Genomic DNA, 19,818 nt, shown 5'->3' on the forward strand with positions numbered 1-19,818 from the left:
AGAGCATTGGTGGAAGGACCTGCCTAACCCTTAGGTAAAGCAAATGTAGTTCCTTAGCCTTAGGGCTTATTCATTCATTCAGAAAAGGTAGAAGAACGCTAAGAAGCTTCCTGACTAAGAAGTTTGTTCTCCCATATTTTTCTTGACACCACAGAAATTTCCTGAATTACTCTTCTGACCCGAGGGCAGGGGGAGGTGGAAGAGAGGTGTTTGCATGTGTTGGGGGGTGGGGATGAGTTAAGGTGAAACAAAATAGAGATTCTAGAAAATGGTAATCCAGACAAAATTCCTCATCTGGTTTTGTCATTTGAACCCTGAATTTAAAGAGAAAACCTTTCCTGATTTCCTACCAATCACTCTCTTCAGTTTACCGTTTCTAAACACACCTCCCCTCTCAAGCTCAAATGAAAGGGAGAAGCTGCCTTTCTGCTGTGTTTTGTGAGTTGGAGTCTACCGAAGGAGGAGGAATATTTAAGTCCAATCATAAAGTAGAGGTGGTGTCTGAGAAGAGGCATGATTTAGTGATTAGGCTAGAGAATGGAGGAGTTACATCCTGGGTTCCGTCCTCAACTTGGCTCCTGCCTTCCACTGTCACTACAGGCAAGTGCTAAGCAGCCTCTCTCTGCCTCTCTGTTTTTCCCACTCCCCCTTCTCCTTCTGTACTATGTAAAATACCATTTGTAGTCTCTTTCCTCCACTCCTCTTGTTAGGACTTTTTTTTTTTTTGGTAAGGGAGGCTGAAAATGTGGGGGAGGGGAAAGGAAGAAGAGAGACAAAAATCATTGTTGTCTTTTTAAAAGCACTATAAATATAAAATAGTATACTCTTGCTACCTACTAGTATCAATTTTGGGTAAAAAATATTGTCTGATTTCTTCATTTGCCCACACAATGATATACTCCTAACAGATTTAAGCTATGGTATCCTTCCTGTGTCTGTGGAGATTAAACAGGAGCAAATGCAGAACCCAATCTGCCAAAGGTCTGGATGCTCCTCTCAGTTCACATCTAAATCAATGAGAACTCTGTACATGGAGAAAAATCAGGGAATACCCTTTCAATTAAGGTTTTTCTCTCTGCCCCTTCCCCCAGTGTTTGTACTTGCTACTTCTTCTTCCAAGAAAACATATTTCCTAGAGGTGGGCTGTTAGGTCAGTGAGAAAGAACACTATGAAAAGGGTGGGGTGATAAGAGTTGGGCCAAAGGGCTGCTTCTGACTTACATAGCCAGGAGGCTTAATAGGAGATTCTGACTGTAAAACCTGTTGATATGGTTGGTACCTCAGACCAACACTAACTGCACCTAGAATTCTGAAGACTTAATTTGAAAAAAAATGTATAAAGAATGAAGCAAGCTTTCCTTAGGGGACAAAATATTCACATAACGCCTAAAAGAGGTAGCAAAAATGTAGATCTTTAAAATTTCCTTATTTAAAAAAAAAGAATTCAGTTGTCCTTGTGACATTAAAATGCCAATCAGTTTTTCAATGGAGAGTTTGACTTGTATCTGCATGTAGGCAAAACATGATTAAAAGAAGCTGTCTGTTTCTTTCTGGAAGAACTCTTTCTCTTCCTCATTCTTCCCCCCCCCTTTTTTTTTTTTTTTGCTCTGGGGCTTCTGCATTGAAGCTTAAAAGGAAATTATTTTTTGTTTGTTTGTTTTGCACATATAATCTAAGATTACCAAATAGTCTATGTATTTAAAACACTTTCTTCTCCCACCTTTACTTTTCTATAAATGTAAAGAAAATTACATGAATGATTATTTTTTAAAAATCCCAGGTAACAAACTGGATGAATGAAAAAGGTAATTTGGATTGTTAGTAATTCTCTAGAAAACTGCTGAACATTTACAGGAAAAGGAGAAAGGAAGTTCTAACATTGGACTCCCCTCCCCAAATCCTTTGAAAAAAATACAACCCCCCCCAACAATGGGGTATCATTGCTGTATCCCTCTGCAGGTCACATTCAAATTCTTTCCCCTAAATTTGAAAGCATTTCCTGAAAGCAGTCAAAGGTATTGAACATTTTTTTTCTCGTCTCTCTCTCTTTAAATAACAAAGCAAAATTCTACCCTCCCCCCTTCTCAAAAAAAAAAAGTTTTCGAGTTTTGCTTCTCTATTCATTGCAGTTCTGGCCAAAGTAAAGCCCTCTTTCTCAATGACGTCAAGATCTTTACCAAGATTAGGCTTTCATTTCTCTATTGCAGCAATTAGCCAGGGAATGTATAAAAGGCTTCAGGGAAACAAACTGGGCTCTAGAGAGAAGCACTTTGCACCACAGACAGATAGCAAGGGAGGAAAAGATAGAGTGAGGGAGAGAAAAAAATAGAAGGACACACTCGGAAAGGGACTGAGGGAGAGAAAGAAGGAGAAAGAGAAACAGAAAGTTGTGTACAAAGAAAACAGCCCCCTTATATTCTAAGCACTATTTTAAAAAACCAACCAACCAACCAACCTGGAAGCCCTTGTAAGTTCAGAAAAGAAACGGGATAACCTGAATAATTAAGACAATGAAAAGCTGAAATTAATTTAGGAATGTGTACTTCAATTTTATAGTGGCTGGGAACTGAAAGTGCAGCAGTGTCTCTCTTTAACGGACTCAGGCTACTGGATCAGGGACTTTTTTTTAACATCTTAAGTTCTGGGGGAAAGTAGCAGTTTAGAGTTAAATGAGTTGATGGGCATGCTCTAACTGCTGGATTTGAGAAGCTGACTGGATTTTGCCATTTCTGATCATTTGAAAGAGGTGACAGTTTAGGTTTATTTGCAATCTTAGTTTCTTTTCTTTTCTCCCCCCCCCTTTACTACCATCTCCTCCTCTTAACACCCCCCTCCCCTTTCCCTTAAATGAGGGTGCAAAAGGGAAACCAGAGAACTCAAGCAAAGTGACTAAGGAGGCGGAGAAGATGGGTCTACTCAGCATAGACTTGTTGATTACACTGCAAATCCTGCCAGGTTTTTTCTCCAACTGCCTTTTCCTGGCTCTCTATGACTCGGTCATCCTCCTGAAGCACGTGGTGCTGCTGCTGAGCCGGTCCAAGTCCACTCGTGGCGAGTGGCGGCGCATGCTGACCTCAGAAGGGCTACGCTGTGTCTGGAAAAGCTTTCTCCTGGATGCTTACAAACAGGTAAGTTGGGACCAGTCATGCTTCTTTCCCCTTGGTCAGAGGCACTGGGATAGAACTTTTGGACCTGGTTGGGGGTGGCTGAGTGGATTGTGGGCTTCACTTTGGGTACATGGGCGGGGAGAAAAAGGGAGTGCGCTAGCTCATTCTCTAACATACCTTTCTATATCTCAGTTTAACTTGGATGAGACGGCTCAGTAGAAATGAACATTTCAATGCTACCAGTTAACTAGTTTAACCAGCTAGGAACCTACATTGCTTTATGTTGGGTGGTTTTGTTTTTGGGCTGTAGATAGAGGTAGATAAGCAGCAGCATTAAAAGTCGAAGAAATCTTGGTATTTTAGAGGGTGGAAGACAGAAAAAGAAAGAACTTTGAAAATATCAGATGGGAACATCTTCAAAGAAGTAGCTTGTTAAGGCTAGCGGGTTTTGGCTTAATGGCAGCCCTGTTTAGGATAGCAGTGCAAAGTTAAGTTAAACAGACCCATTTGCAGATGCATGCATCTATTGAGCCAGATTAGGGCCCTTTGAAGAGTGAGGAGTGTAACCCTGTCGTTTTGTTTTGATTTACAACAAAAAGGTTAGAATTGCTGACAGAAAATTTAATTTTCCCTTTTGAGGCTGTTTAGAAGCTTAAAAAGTAATCTTTTTTGTGTGTGGGTGAAGCAAATAAGATTTTAATAATCCCTTATGATTCAAACTTTTTTTTTTCCTAAACATGCATCCCTCATAGAGAGAAATAGTAAACTAGGTCCTCTTTCACTTACCTGCTGAGATTGAGTTCAAGGAAGGCTTTTTTTTTCTGGGCTACTAGAGATGATACTTGCTTCAAATGCTGGAAAACCAGCTCTTGAGCTGATTGTAGGTGTCAGCAGAATCCTTGAACTCAGAACGTAGCAGGCAATAAAGAATCTTGTGGTTCTTTCTTCTTCTGTTTTATCCATTTGTCCATTGGATTCCCGAAGGCCCCTTAGCCGTAAGAGGAAAGAACTCCTTTTGCAAAGTTGGTTGTCAAAAAGCAAGATCTTGGTTTCCCCATACAGTGTTATGGAACCCCACTGCTGTAGGGACTGGAGCAGGGGGCCCCTGGAGCAACATGGAAGCTGAGTGTGTAGTCAGGGAGATAAACTGTTAAACAGTGCTTTAGAATATAGAGATAGGAAACAAATGAAGGATGAAGGGAATACAATATCAAGACATCCCCTGAGGTTTGTTGTGCTACAGAGAAGGAGGTGGAGAAAATAACTTCCAGTCACAAAGCACCTATTCTGGTTACATGTGAAACCACGTGTGGCTTTCAGGGAAAGAATTTGCTTTAAATTGGGAAAGTCTATTCGACAGCAGAATGCCAGAGAAACTGGAACTAGTTCCTCTCCCAAATACTTAAACCCAAGTATGAACTTAGACTCTGGGAGAAGAATGTCTATTTGACAGTAAAGAATTAATTCACTTCATATTCAAAATTTATGAAAATGCAGAGGAGTGAATCATTTCAACTTCACTGAATTCAGAAGGATCATCTCTCTCTTTTTCACTGTATATTAAAGTGGGCAGATATATTAAGGGGGGGGGGTGCCAGGAGTTTGGCTTAGGTAGTTAAAACTATTATTATTTTTTTTGAAAGACAATTGATGTTTGTCTAAGATTATAAAAAAAAAGCACACCTGCACCTGCTTGTAGAATTTGTTTTCTTTGCAAGTCATCTCCCAAGTACAAACGTCATTGTGATGTGAAGTATTTGAGAGGGTTATTGCCCCCCAGCAGCAACTAATGGCAAGAGTTCAGAACTTTGAAATCCTAAATTAAAAAAGAAAAAAATGCCCCCTCTCTAAGTTTTCCATTGTGTTGCAATATTTTGTTATTTATATTCCTGGAATTGGGAAAGATGAGTAATTTGTTTCCTCCTTTGCATATGGTTTGTGTATTCTTTCTAGTGCTTCTTTGTTTATGTCTTTTGATTGTTCTCTGAGGATGCTTGCTGATGATGCTAACTACAGTTTTTGCCCTTCATGTTTTACATGAAACCTACCACAGGAAGAGGCAGAGCAAAGTGCTTACCACCGGGGCATTTAATGAATGCAAACAGTAAAACAAAATGTTGGGTAAGACTGGTCTGGTAAACACTGGCTTTCTCAGAATGTGTTAGGCATGTTTTCAGTGGTGGTGGAGGATAGGGTGTTCAGAGCCTCTGGAATGGGTAGAGTGAACCTCCTTCACCTATTGTCATCTGTCCCAGCTTTTTGGTGTAGTCATGTCTAGGGGTACTTGGAGATGTTCTGCTTGAGATGGCACCCCTGTGTTTCATAACAATGACTTGCATTTTTTTTTCTGGGATACGACCTTGAAAAGCTCCCCCTACTTGGCACCCAGAGGAAACCTTTTCAGATAATGAGGTGTATATGTGTGACAGGTAATTTTTCAGCTCTGTCCATGTTATTGAGTGTCATATATGTAGATGCTTGGAACACAAATATGTGAATTATAGCCTCTGTTTGCTTTTTCCCCCAGTGGAGGGAAAATATCACCTCTTATTGGACAAATTGAATAGGATACAGAGTAAATTTAGGCAAGATGACTGTAAAGATACTTTGGTTCAGGCAGAACATCCATAATACATAATCTTGATTAAAAAGGTGTATACACACACGTACAATTTTATGACATCTCAATATGAATAAAGCATTTAAAAAACTGAACTTCTTCAGCTAGTGCATGAGCCTAATGAACAATGTATCCTTGTGCTGAAGCACAGAGACACAACCAGTCTCAAGCTAACCAGTTCAGCCACCTTGTCCTCACCTAAATGAAGTGCAAAAGTCAACAAACAACACAGATGCTGACACACAAATTAGCTTTCGCACTATTAGTGCTGAAATGTCACAGAAAATATATTCATTTCAACATATAATTTTGGTTTTAAAAATGTCCTCTTAACACTCTGCTTCTTCACTCACCCTAGGCCTTCTGACTAGTTTCTACAGTATGCTGAAAAATAGTTTGCTTATGGAAGAAACAGTCTCATAAGGATATAAAGAGCTCTTCAACCAGAGTTTGTTTATAAATTGGACAAAACACTAGGAAATGATAGAGGCTTAGAGCTTGAATTTTGAAGTATTAATTTAAAAAAGAAATAATTGAACAGCAGTGAGGCTGAGAAGGATTAGTGTACTGGTTACTTGTTATTCAACCCTGTTAAAGATTCCAGCTTATCTGAATTTAAATGGTTAAATCACACAGCATAATAATTATTTGGCCACATTCGTAAGGGCATTGATGTAGCCTGGTGATTTTGCCAAAGAATTCCAAACTTCCTAATGGATAATAAAGCCATTTTCAGTGCCTTGATCACAAGAGGTGTATGTGAGATTCTGCCCCTCTAGCCCCTCCCTTTTTGTTTCTTTGCTTTTTATCATAAGATTAGGTGACATTTTGTCCATGAAGCTTTTCCCAGGCTGTGGAAAAGAGAGAACAAGGTTAGTAGTATATGCTCTATTTCCAGCTTGTAGTTTATGAATAGGTCTTTTCTTTTTTTTTTCCCCTCTCTTCATTTTGCAGTCCACATGCTAAAGCAGCACTAATGCTCCCCCCCCCCCCCCCGGCGCTAAACACATATCTCTAGAAGGCAATCCTATCATTAAGGGAACAAGATCTAAATATGTATTCTGCAGATATATCTACATATATGTACTTACGGTTATGCCATTATGGGTACCCAGTTTGAAGGCATTACATATTCCTGAAATTCAAGTATTTTCCCACAATTCATCTTTATTCTTTTGTTGTTGTTACTGATAGTGTTGTTTTTTAAAGAGTGAACAATGAAAATAATGCAGGTGAGATAGAAATTGGTAATGGCAATATTAGATTCTGCATACATACTATTCTGAGCCTCTTCAAATAAAGAGATCCTTTGGGAACATTGGAACTGGAAGACCAATTAGTGGAAATGATGCCTCTTGTGTTTGGGCATTAAATACTGGGCAGGGTTCGTTTATGGAGTGGCCAGTGTTGGCATGGAATGAGGCACCGACCTAATTACTCTTCCACAAGAGTGAAAAAATGCCTTTTGAATGCCTCATTGGCAAATATGTCTCATTAAGGACAACCTTCCCCCCCCCCCAAACAAATACAAACCCTCTAAGAAGGAGAAATGAAGATGATAGGTAACTTGTGGCCAGGAGACTTTCTGTGCCACTGTGGGAAATTAAAGTAAATTTAGGAAGTACCAGAGGATGACTTGTTTTTGTCGAATTGCTTTCTTGCAGACTTAAATGATATTATGGGATTGGATTTATCTTGTTTTTTAACTCATGTCACTTTGGTCTCATCAAAGAAGAATCTGCCCTGGGGAAAAGAGATACTCTTCCATTACTGGAACTAATGATTCCAATCATAGGATTACAGATTTAGAGCTGGAAGGGATCATAAAGCTCATGGAGTTCAATGTCGTTCATTTTACAGACAATGAAACTGAGGCACAGACAGATTAAAAGATATGCACCCAGGCTGACTCTTAATTAAGTCTGGAGTCTTGCACACTCCACAATGCTGCCTGTCTTCCAGTTCTATGGTCATATAATAATATGACTTCCACAACTGAGTATGGAGAAAAAAATCCTTCCATTCATGGCATGTATCATAGAGGAAACCAAATTCTCTCTGTCACAAAACCCTGGAGGCTTGTCCCGTGGTGTTTCTGAATACCTGGCAGTCAGTTTGGGCTTCCTCATAGGGCAGTAGTTTCCTTCTCCCTGAAGACCCTCAAAGATTGGGTGACCACTTACTACCAGATGTATTCTAATAGAGATTCTTGTGGTGTTAGGCACTGTATTGTCCTAAATAGAGACAGAAAACAAACACAGTTTCTTCCCCTAAGTAATTTCCGTTCTGGATGGTTGACGTTTTTTAATTCTGTGAATGAAAATGACCCATTAATGTATGAAACTAGCAACTCTGTAAGTATGTGTTCAATAAGACTCAAAGAATGTTGACCTGTACTGGTAGAGGGGTTTCCTAAACCAGTGAAATCACAGGTCTATCCCCTTTAATTTAAGATTGTGTTTGAAGACCCATTTATATGTTAATGTCAAAGGGAGATGAGATTTTTTTCCCCTGCTGGATTGGATCATTTTCCTTCTCCTGGTTTTTAAATGTTTAAGATATTTGCTCTGGAGACTAAAGATTATTTATGGTTTATATGTTTTTCTCCTCCCCACTTTTCTTTTTTCCTAAAATATTGTCTCCATAGGACAGTCTGCTTTGCTTTCTTTGATAATATCACTTGGTGATGTAGTTCACATTTATTCAATGCTTTTCACTTGTTATTTGGTTTTCACATCATACCTGGGCTTCTGCCTTTAGTAAACTAGATGATATTCAGTATCAAACCTCAGTAATTACCAGAATATAATCTCAGTTCAGACTAAGGTTGCCTTGTCATTTTATATGTTAATACTTAATGTGTTAGAAATAATTTGAAGGCAGTGAAGCCTAGAGGTGTGAATTTGAACCCACGTCTTCTGATTCCAAATCCAGTATCCTTTCCACTACTGCAAGCTGCTGTGGCTACCAAACAGAGCAAAGCTAATTGGCCCACAAAGATATCAAATACCTGACTTTGGCCTCATTAGCACTATGCTCCAACCAGCTGAGCTAGCCTGGCAGAGAGGCAGATTGTTTATAGCAAGATTCTCAAAGGGAGGGTTTTAGAGGTTCCCATTTCTCCCTTGGTCACTAGCTGGCTAGGTGACCTCAGAAAGAGTGTTTGCCTGCCCACTACAATTAGGTAATTATACTAACCCTAGGGCAAGTGTCATGATTAGAAAGAGATTTCTTTTCACTGACAATTTATTGTTACTAGGAAGTGCAGTGTTAATCTTGTGCAACTGGACAAGGAATTTAAATGATGCATTGTCTTTCTTGTCACTCCTTATTTTCATCCATATAATTATGCCACATTTAGAAATAATTCTGCCTCTGAGTTCTACTTTGTCACCAGCAGAAAGCGAGGACACAAAACTTTCCCAGGGAAATGATCCCTAGCTAAACTGTCATTGGCAATGAAATCAGACTGATGGCACAGTTGAAGACCTTGTGACTAATGAAATGTTCTTCAGGTATGCTTAGGTTCCAGTCACAGAGTCAGAGGTCCCTCTTAGAAAGACCACACAACTTGTTCATGGGTGCTAGAAGTGACTTAAAACTTAACAGTTTGTGGGCTTTCCCACCCCCCTTCATCATGGCTAAGGATGTAGCTCTGGAGTCCAGGAAAAGGTTTGCTCTCACTATATTCATGTCGCTCTAGGGACATCATGGGTTGAGTCGGTTCTGATGCAATAAACTTTCAGGGATTTAATATCCGCAAAAGAATTACATGGGGTGATACATATGTTGTCTAAAAGCCTTAAAATATGCGCTCCTTGAGGGCAGGGATAATGCTCTCATCTTTCTCTGTCTCCATAGCACTCAGCATAATGCCTAGTACAGATGGCAGCCTCAAGTTTCCCCAACTACATTATTAGCACCTGCCTTAAAGTGTAGTTGTGAGGATCAAATGAGAATATTTGTAAGCCATGCTGAATGCAGAAGGTGCTTAATAAATGCTTCTTTCCTCCTAAACGTTTGACTAAAATTGAATTAGAACATAGGTAATAACGAGAACCCTAAATCTGCAGTGTTCCTCTTTAACCAGGTCATACAGATAGGTGGGTGAAACAAGAACACTAAACCCCATGCAAATCAGCAAAATATCTTCTAAACTTAATTTGAAATTTGTTCTCATTCATCTACCCTTGGCACCTATCTTCTCTAACTTCCACTAAATCCCTCCTCAATGCCTTCTCGTGGTGTCAGGGTGACTTGGGTTTTCAAATGTCCTGCCAACATAGTACAAGCCTTAGCAAAGTGGAAAGACTTGGAGAATGGGTCCAGCTGCAGACTGTCAATCAGAGACCAACTTAGAGCTGTTCACAATAGGTTTATCAAAGAAAAGGTAGGACACCAAGTTATGAAAGTATCTTCTCTAATCTATGAATAGAGAGGTTGTGGTTTCCTTCTCTGGAGTACACCATCAATAAAGTCATGGTAACCTGATAAGTAAATTTCCTCCAGTATCAAAATTATCTCATCCAAAGTAGCTTATTAAATTATGTATCTTCAGCTCACCTTACAAATTAACCATTTTAACTAGAAAAGTTAAGATACATGATTTCATCATTTAATTTAATTAGGTTTACTTTTTTACTTAGCTACTTAACAGGGGAAGAAAACAATCTAAGCAGGAATTCCTTTAGTTTCTAATTATGTAAAATAGAGATAGTAATATCTACTATGAACCTGCCTGTCTCTATTCTAAAGTAGAATATTACTTAGTTCTGCCCTTTATGCAGTAAAAGTGAGTTCTAAATTGAAATTTGCCAAAAAGATTCTTAAACAGCATGCATAGAGCCTCAGAATTTGAATATACCAGTTTAGATTGTAGAGGTTTTTTTTTTAAATTCTCCTCCAAATGACTTCAATTAACACCAGCATTACCTCCCTAGCATAAATGAAGGCACATTCAAGTGAGACCCATTATAAGTGTTTTGTAGTATGAAGGGCACTATATAAAAAAATCAATTGTACTATGGTAACTTGTCCCTGATGTTATTGGCTTTGATTAAACCATTCTAGGGAAAGATCCAATTTTACTTATCCAAAGCTAAAGTAATTGCCTCTTTTATATTCTCTGCATTTTATTATCAGCCAATATATCCAAGGGTCCACAAAATTCCTTTTGATTTTTTTTAAAGCATTTGTAACTAAGTGTCTTTACCGAATGGGTCTTCTTGCTGTCCTTTAAAAAACTCACTTCCATATCCTTTGTGCAAGCCAGAGACTAACTCCTAGGAACTAAAATTTTGTGGTTAGAGAAGAAGGGAAATGGAGGCAAGAAAGGGGATGAAGGTACTAAAAATAAGAATGAGAGGAAAAAAAAGAACACTGGAAACTTCATATCCAAGGACGGGCTTTCTCTGGTATTATAGAGATAGGGTAAATCTCTTTTTCCCCCCACTCACTTGCTAGACAGGGCTTTGTTAGCAGCTAACACTCATTTTGGAGATCTCTTAGTGCTGTTGTGGGTTGTTCAGTTCTTTTATAGTCAGTAGGGTTTAGCTTGGAATTATTTATAAGATATCCTCCAGAGTTATTCAAGTCTTTGTGTCAGATATTAAAAGAAAAAGAGGAAAAAAGAAAGGAAACTGTTCAAATATTTGATGCCATGCCCCTCAAGTTACAAAGGAAGTCTTGATTTTGTTATCATTTTTCTGATTTATGCAAGATATAAATTTATTAAAGGTAGGAACATTTCATTGGTAAATATTAGAAACTTTACCACAAGAATGTTTACTCCTCCTGTGTGTTCCCCCAACCCTATGCTTGTCCTTCCCTCAATCATGGAAGTGAAGGTCAAGTAAAACTCACCTGTAATCTCCTTTTAAGCCACTGTTATGTTGAAGCCTTAATGTAATCCTAAGGTGTAAAGAGACATTGCTGGAGAAAAAACTGTGATTAAATTTCTGTCATCCCAGTCTTGTAGGACCAATAGCTTGTCCTCAGACAGAATAAAGTGCATACTTGAAATGAAAGATTTGTTATTACTCTCTTAATAAACAATTATTAAGCAATTATTTAAAACAAACTTATTTTTTTCGAAAGTAATCCAGCATTTGCATAAATTGTTTTAAAATTAGCTGTGGACAATTAGGCCAGGAAGGTAAGTCTGATTTCAGCGTAAGAACTCTGGGAACCTCAAAATGGATCCAGTCAATTATGCTACTTTTTTTGTTAGTTGATACTGAATGAATCAATTTGGGCCCTAGGTCATTGCTGGATGCCATGTTTTCTAGAACTTTGAACTGAGAATCCAAAATTGGACATTCTTTCCTAGCTTTTCACTTTGCCAGCTGGCATTCTACTTGAACTTGGGCAATTCATTTTAACCTTTTTATGTCATGGCTTTGAAATGGAACCAATAATTCACTTATGTAACATGCATGAAGCATTAGCATCTAGGGAAGTAATGGTTACAAAGAATACCAGCCTCAGTGCAGCAGATAGAAATTACTGGAGAGTGAAGAAGTTATTTATGATGCATTTATAGAAGCATCAGTGATGAAAGTCCTTGGATTAAAAACAACTTGGATTCAAGTCCTCCCTCTGGCATAAACTGGCTGTGGAACTCCTGGGCAAATCACTCAATCTCCAAGTGTCGAAGGCAACTTTTAAGACTTTAAGTTGCAGAACAATTGCTGATTTACATTGATTTAGGGAGGGTTTTGCCCCCCCAGGTCCTTATAATGAAATGATTAGTCTAGCATACCTTACCCTCATAAAAATTGTAGTCCTTATATAGGACAAAAAGTAATTTTAAAATCAGCAATCATTATTTTCTAAACTAAGTTTACTGAAATCATTGTACCTTATTTTGAAGAAATGTAATGTAGCCTTTTTTTTTGAGCTGATTGTGGTTACTTAGCTTACCAATTTGTCCTCCAAGTTAAGTCTATTTAATGTGGGTTCTTCCCCATCCTTTTTTTTCTTTCTTTGATATCAGGTGAAATTGGGTGGAGATGCCCCCAATTCCAGTGTAGTCCACATTACCAGAGCTGAAGTTGGGAATGGTCAACAGAACAATTCCAAGTGGAAGAGATTTGATGGAGGATATGGAGCTGAGTGCCGTCTCCTGGATTTTGCCAATCCTGAGCGTCCACTGGTTGTCAACTTTGGTTCAGCCACTTGACCACCGTTCACAAACCAGCTACCGGCCTTTAGCAAGCTGGTGGAAGAGTTTTCAACAGTGGCTGACTTCTTGTTGGTCTACATTGATGAAGCTCATCCATCAGATGGTTGGGCGGTGCCTGGTAACTCCCCTGTGTCTTTCGAGGTCAAGAAACACCGGAACCAGGAAGACCGCTGTGCAGCAGCCCATCAGCTCCTGGAGCGTTTCTCCTTGCCGCCCCAGTGCCAGGTGGTGGCTGACTGCATGGATAACAATGCCAACATAGCCTATGGGGTATCCTTTGAGCGTGTGTGTGTTGTGCAGAGACAAAAAATTGCTTACTTAGGAGGGAAGGGCCCCTTTTTCTATAACCTTCAGGAAGTCCGACTTTGGCTAGAGAAGAACTTCAGCAAGAGATGAAATCCAGGTTAGCTGGAGGAATTTCTGAGTTGCATAGTGCCCTATTAAAAATAACAAAAAAGGAAGGGGGGAGGAAGAGAAGGATGTACCGGATCCACAATTTCAACTGGATCTCATTTATTCCCCCATTGCTGGACAGCAGTTTTAATAGCCATCTCAGAAGAATAAAACCATCCCTAACAGACCATCACCACTTCCCCTACCAAACAATAACAATGATAGTAATAATAATAATGATAATACCTGCCTAACCAATGACCCCTTGTTACCTTTCTCTTTTTGAAAAAGAGCCTAAGATGAGCAGGAAGAACCTGTTTCAAAGTCTCCATCCTGACTTGAGATGGAATTAAACAACTGGTGCTTGCTTTGGAGAAAATGGGGGAAAAACATTCAACCTGCCCTAGAGAAATGCCAGGGACAAAAGACTCTATTAGAATAGGGATTATTATCTTAACTTTCTCCACCATGAATAGAAGACTGTTGGTAAATCCCTAAATATTTGTTTGTAGTGAGTCTTGGGGAAAAAAAGGAGGGGTGTGGTTCACATGGTGGTTGTCCTGGTTTTTAGAGTGTTGGTGTCATCTCTGGCTTTATCTTTCAGTATGCACTGCAAGATGCTGGCCGAAAACATCCAAGAATACTCAGGATATTTAGGGGTACTTTCTGAGGATCTTCCCTCACTTTGGAGGGTTAGGGTTATTCTCTGGTCAAGAGGTGAAATAGTTGTAGGAAGTACACTGGACTTGGAGTTTTATTTCCTGAGTTAAAATTCGGACTATCATTTACCAGTTCTGGGATCTTAGGCAAATCATGTAATATTCTTGGTCCTCAGTTTGCTTTATATAAACTGAGAGTGTTGGATTGGATGATCTTCAAAGGCCCTTTCAACTTAAAAGCTCTGTAATTCCTCTGAAAATGACAAATAAGGAAAGAGAAGGCTCAAAGATCAGGTGAGTACAGAGAGTTTTACTTTGAAGCTACAGAGAGGGTAACTAATTAGTTAGGAATAGAAACACATACCCACACATGAGTAATTCTCCAGGCCAGAGAAAATAGTTCTGCTAAAACCCATCTGAGACCCTATGAGTGGGAAATAATTTCTTTATCCTATAATGAGAGAGATATAGAAAGATGAAGGGTGGCTTTGCATTTTTTATATAAAATAATTTATTTACCTTTTTTTGTGTGTTTTGAGTGGGGGAATAAATGAACCATGATACCTCACTAGGCATGAACTAGTGCCATAGGTTACTCTGTGGTTGCAACAGTGACAGTTGTTGAAATATTACATAGCGCCACTCATTCCTTACCGTGGAATACTTGTTGGTCTCTGTAATGAAGTTCCATATGTTGAGCTGAAAACAGTTTGCTCATATTTCATGAATCATCTCAGCTGCCTTGTGGGGAATGATTCTCTGGTTGCTCAACTACTATATAGCCTTATTGTCCCTCAAAAGTAGGTGAACTATCAAGAATGATGCAAATACACAAACATGGTTTCCTAAGAAACATAAGCATCAAGACAACAAGCATTTGTTAAGTGCCTACAATGTGCCAGGTACTTTAATAAGTGCTCGAGAAGGTAAGAGACAGCTAGTTGGGGATGAGTCCCATCCAAATATATCAGAGCCTTTTTACAGTGCAATCCACAATGACACTTTGGGCTTTGGTAGAACAACATTCCCACATTTACACAGATTTGAAAATTGGATCTGTCTCGGGCCCCCTCTACCAAGGGCTAGTCCTTAGAAGTACCCAAAAGACTTTATATAGTGTAGTCTTCTGTACCACACTGTTATGTGCCATAGGTGGATTTTTATAAAACTGCCAGGTTATATAAAACATTTTGAGAAGAGAATTATCAATTTTCTTGAAGGTCAGACTTTAGAGAATATTTAAAGGCTAGTTTATAAAATAAAATGTGAACAGAATTTTTTTTTGTAATTTTGAGAAATTCAAATGTCAGTATATGTCAATATTTATGGACATAACTCTTAGTTATTAGTAATTTTAAAGGAGACCAACACAGAAACAACACTAAGCTCAGGTGACTGCATCTGAAAATAAGCAAGAATAGGAATGGATTGCAAAAGACAAACTCATCATCCCATTGAGAAAAGCCAGAAACTCAAAGTACTGAATTTGAATATCACAAAAATAGAGACTATCAAAATTGGAAAAAGAAAATCGGTACTGAAGAACAGCTCAAACTTTTTTTCCCCTGCCAAGTTATCTAAACCAGGTAGCTTTTTTTGGTGTTTATATACATTACCAGAATAGGTAAATAGAATTGCAGAACTCTAGTTATTTAATGAACTAGTAGTAAATAACATATATTTAAAAAATTAATATTAAATGTTTACAGAATTTTTTTCACTTTGAATTTTTTTTTGCATCAAAAATCATCGGTTCATTTGTCCAGTTTCTTTGTTTTTCAGAATGGGGTTAGGATTTATACAGTGCCTTTAAAGAGATCTTATAAAAGTCAGGGGCACCATGTGAGTGATATTTTCCTTGAAAGTATCTTGTTTTTTCCTCTATATACAGAACTGGTATAGTATGTCAGAGAAGGTGGGGGGAAGGAAAGTGAGATTACAAGAAGGCAATGTTCATTGTCCAGATAAGAGTGGAAGAAAATTACTTCTGTGTTCTAGTTTTGCTACAAGTATGTAGAAGGAAGTGCAGACTATCGTAGGTGAGTCCTGTTGCAGAGGATGAGCAATAGGGAAACAGCAATGGAAGTTAGTAAATGAAAGTTATGCCAAATATCAGGGGGAAAATTATTTTTAATGGGGAGATACATCCACATAGAGCAGATTCCCCAAGGAAGAGCATGGAAACCCTACTATTACACAAGGGTAAAAAAATGTAGCTACGTATAACACATGTCACACCTCTTAACAAGCATGACCCAAGGGGTTGCTTCTGTCTGTATTATTATTCCCCATGTTTACAGAACATACTTCTGATTCTTGCCACAGTTTATTTTCAAACATCCTAATAATCCTCTGGGAGATAAAACATCATCTTTTTGGTGCTAATCTTTCACATGTGTATGTATATATACATATGTATATATATGTATGTATACACATACTGCCACAACTGTGATTTGGCATCCATTCTCTCATCTGATCATTTTCTTTTGACAGGCCACGTTTATATGGGGCTCTCAGTTTAAATATGTTAACTGGATTAGCTTGTATACCATTGAAATAGTTTTCTAGCTACTTAAGACTTTGTTAGAGGCTATGGATTCATATTTTATTCAATGTTTCAAAGGTTTATGGCTTGGAACTATTCAAAACTTACTTTATTACTTAGAGGATTTGACCAGGACTTTCTCAAATGGGCATGAATAAAATGTCCATCAAGTACTGGTGGACATACTTAATACAATATTAAAATAGCTCCTGACCTCACAACAGGCAAACAGATTAGTAATAGTCATCCAGCTTTGCATATTTGAAGTGATAGTGATTTAGCTTACATGGCTATCTTTTTACCTGGTTTGAATTTCCACTACTGTGTCTTCACATGCTCCTGATTTTGGGCACCACTGCTTTTTAAACATTCTGATCACCTGGTAAAGCAAACCTCTACTCTACCTAATCATTCCCAGCCCTGATAATGTAGAAAAGACCCTTATTCTGTCCCTTCCAGATTTCTGCTCTTAGTCTGGGCTCATAGATGGAATAGACTTAGTGATTTTCTATAGGCATCAGAGAGATGGTGTTAAAGATGATCTCTTTCCTCTTGGAAAAACTTGTAGGATTTGGTTAGGTTCCTTCTGTACGTACCTTCTATAGACCATGGATATGGAGACCAGTCCTACTTGTGGGATGATAGTAAAGGATGAGGATCTTATCTCCTGTGAACCTAAGGAAGATTTCCCTCTTTAGAGCTGAGACAAGTTTGATCTCTGATTCGTGGGTCTCAGAACTGAGTTCGTTCAGAATTTCATGTTTATTTGTGAAGGCAGAGATTAAAAGTAAGCTCTCTTCTACAATTGAGGGAATGGTGAAAAAGTCAAACATTTAGAGTTCCTTAGACTTCTGACCATGTCATCTTTCTCAATAGTGGTGGTTGGCAGTGAGGATCTTAAAAAATGAGACTGAAAGTCCCAGCTGAAATAATTGTTTTTGGTTATGCCTCATCTCCTTCCTTAAACTTAAGGAAAATCAAAACCATTTTACTCATATTTCATAGTCCCACTATTTCCATATAAATCTCCCACTCTGTGATGGGAGTTTCCTTCAAATTGCAGAAGAACTGTTCAGGGGAAGGATAGGGGAGAAAGGAGCTGGGAGAGTGAAGAGTTGTATGGTGAAGACCCCATATCCTAACTCAGTGGAGGTAGGAAAAAAAGTCTTTCTCAAATCACTCCTCAAAACTGTACTGCTAAACCTAAATGGGGCAGACTGGGTTAAGAATCAGTGGTTTTCTGACACCCTGGTTATCTGTCATTGTCAGAAGCAAGGTCTTTGAGCAGACAGATGCTGTTCTATTCTGAAAAAAAGACAATTAATAAAAAATCGTTTCTTACAGAGATTGAATAAGTCTCTTCATGGAGTAGTGCTAACTCTGGGCAGCAGTACCAAGAGTTTTGGGGAGTTTATTATTTAGTGATTAGATGTTGGAGTCTATACACAGGTTTAATGGAGTCACTATTTGGCTCCACTAATCATAACAATAATTTAAAAAATGTGAACAAATAAAACATAAGCAAATTAATGAAAGAAACCCACAGAGAGAAGTTTCACAAGTCTTGGGCAGGCTACATCACTGGATGACATTGTTTCAATGTGATTGGGGGTTGGAAGCAGCATTGAAGACGTATGCATTCAATACTACAAAACCAAAGTAATGAAAGGTATTGGGTAGGGAATTTTGGCCAGTGTTGTTCAGTTGTGTGTCATGTAACCACAGTCCTCATAATCACTAGCTCAAGCCTTTGGGCATCTAAAATGGGAGACCAAGCTGTGGAAGGGCTGCCAGTGTGCAAATGATGGCCCCTAACAAAAGAGTCAGTCACTCCGTTAGAGGTTGGATGTAGTCACAGTGGCTTGCTGCTCCCTGCCTTGGAGTCTTCTAGCAAGGAGATTAATTTGGTGTATGATATCATGAGGACTTGGCAAACATGGTGAGGACACAATTGTATGTGTGTTCGTGCATATTTGTATGTGTGTGTCTCTGCTTATCCATGGTGGAAACAATTGCTTTGCAGAATGTCAGCAAGAATTGTGTTACAATACTGGTGCTGAGTGGAATGTGTGCTTTAAAAAAATTCCTTGTATTTTAATAAAACCTAAAGAAAGAAAATATGTGAATCTTTTGTGATGTTGTTTTAAAATTACTACCTTGGCCTTTCTCCTTTCTGGACAGCGCTCACAGTTGAAAACTAATCCAGAATTTGGTGGTTTGTACCTTGATATTTATGGGCAAATATCTACTAGTGTCAGATTAGTTTAATCTTAACTTTTGTTTGAGAATCTTCAAGGAAAGCAAACCAGGAGAGCTCAAAAAACCAAAACCAAAAACAAAACCCAAACAACAATAACACTCCCCTCAGATGTTTTTCATGTTCCTGAATGAGTCACAAGCCAGGAAACTAGAGATATTAACTTAACCATTGATAAATGCAGTGTCTAATGTAGTAGATGCAGGTATGAAAACCTAGGCTGGAAGCCCCTCCCCCCAGACCCTCCTGAAAAAAAAAAACTTAGTGGGTGATACCAAACAGGTCCTTTAACTTCTCTGGGCTTTGATATTCTTGGCTGTACAATAGGGGGGCTGGACTCCATTGACTCTGAATTCCCTTCCAGCTATAAATCAGTGATCCTGTGACTTCTGTGAGCCTTGGTTTCTACATCTGTAAAATGAAATGAATGAGAAATTCTCTACATTCTAGGTCTAATGTCTAACATTCTATCAAAGGAGCAGTTGAGTAAGCCTGTAGATTGTTACTCTTCATTGGCTAATGACATCATAATATGATCTAAAATAACTGAAAGAAGCTAACTAGAGATAGTTGATTTAGGGAGGTGGCTGCTTGTTAAAATTCAGACATATATTTATAACAAATATTTGTATATATTCTGCCTCCTAAGAGAGGCAACAATTGGTATTTTTGGACTGGGTTTAACTTGAGATAGTTCTGTGAAAATTTAGTCATTTTAAACCCCTGTATTTTAAAGATGATAGAAAATGCGTGTGTGTGTGTGTGTGTGTGTGTATGTGAGCATTCATTCAAGTTATTGTTAGCAGGAACTAGTGGTCTCTACAAAGAAGTAAATGATACATGGTCCCTATCTTGAGAGGCAGTATGGAATAGTGGATAGAGAGCTGATGTTGGAGCCAGAAAGACCTGGGTTCAAGCCTCACCTCTGACACATACTAACTGTGATTTGGGGCCAGTCACGATCTCTCAATGCTCTATGTAACAGTCTCTAAGACTATAAATTGGAGAGAAGATGCCTATACTACATTGATAGACAGAATTTCCTCATCCA

General features: G+C 38.5%; 1 protein-coding gene across 1 annotated transcript; it reads left to right on the top strand.

The window, feature by feature from the left end:
* The first annotated feature begins 2,105 nt into the window (after positions 1-2,105).
* DIO2 (iodothyronine deiodinase 2) lies at positions 2,106-18,630 on the top strand. Its single transcript, XM_020976325.2, is given in 3 exon segments — positions 2,106-3,128; positions 12,722-13,301; positions 13,304-18,630. Coding segments are annotated over 3 exon segments (1,056 nt in total). The 5' UTR covers positions 2,106-2,906; the 3' UTR covers positions 13,558-18,630.
* Positions 18,631-19,818: the final 1,188 nt, after the last annotated feature.

Source organism: Phascolarctos cinereus, unplaced genomic scaffold (assembly GCF_003287225.1).
Source record: "Phascolarctos cinereus isolate Bilbo 61053 unplaced genomic scaffold, phaCin_HiC Scaffold_3;HRSCAF=262, whole genome shotgun sequence".
Taxonomy (NCBI): domain Eukaryota; kingdom Metazoa; phylum Chordata; class Mammalia; order Diprotodontia; family Phascolarctidae; genus Phascolarctos; species Phascolarctos cinereus.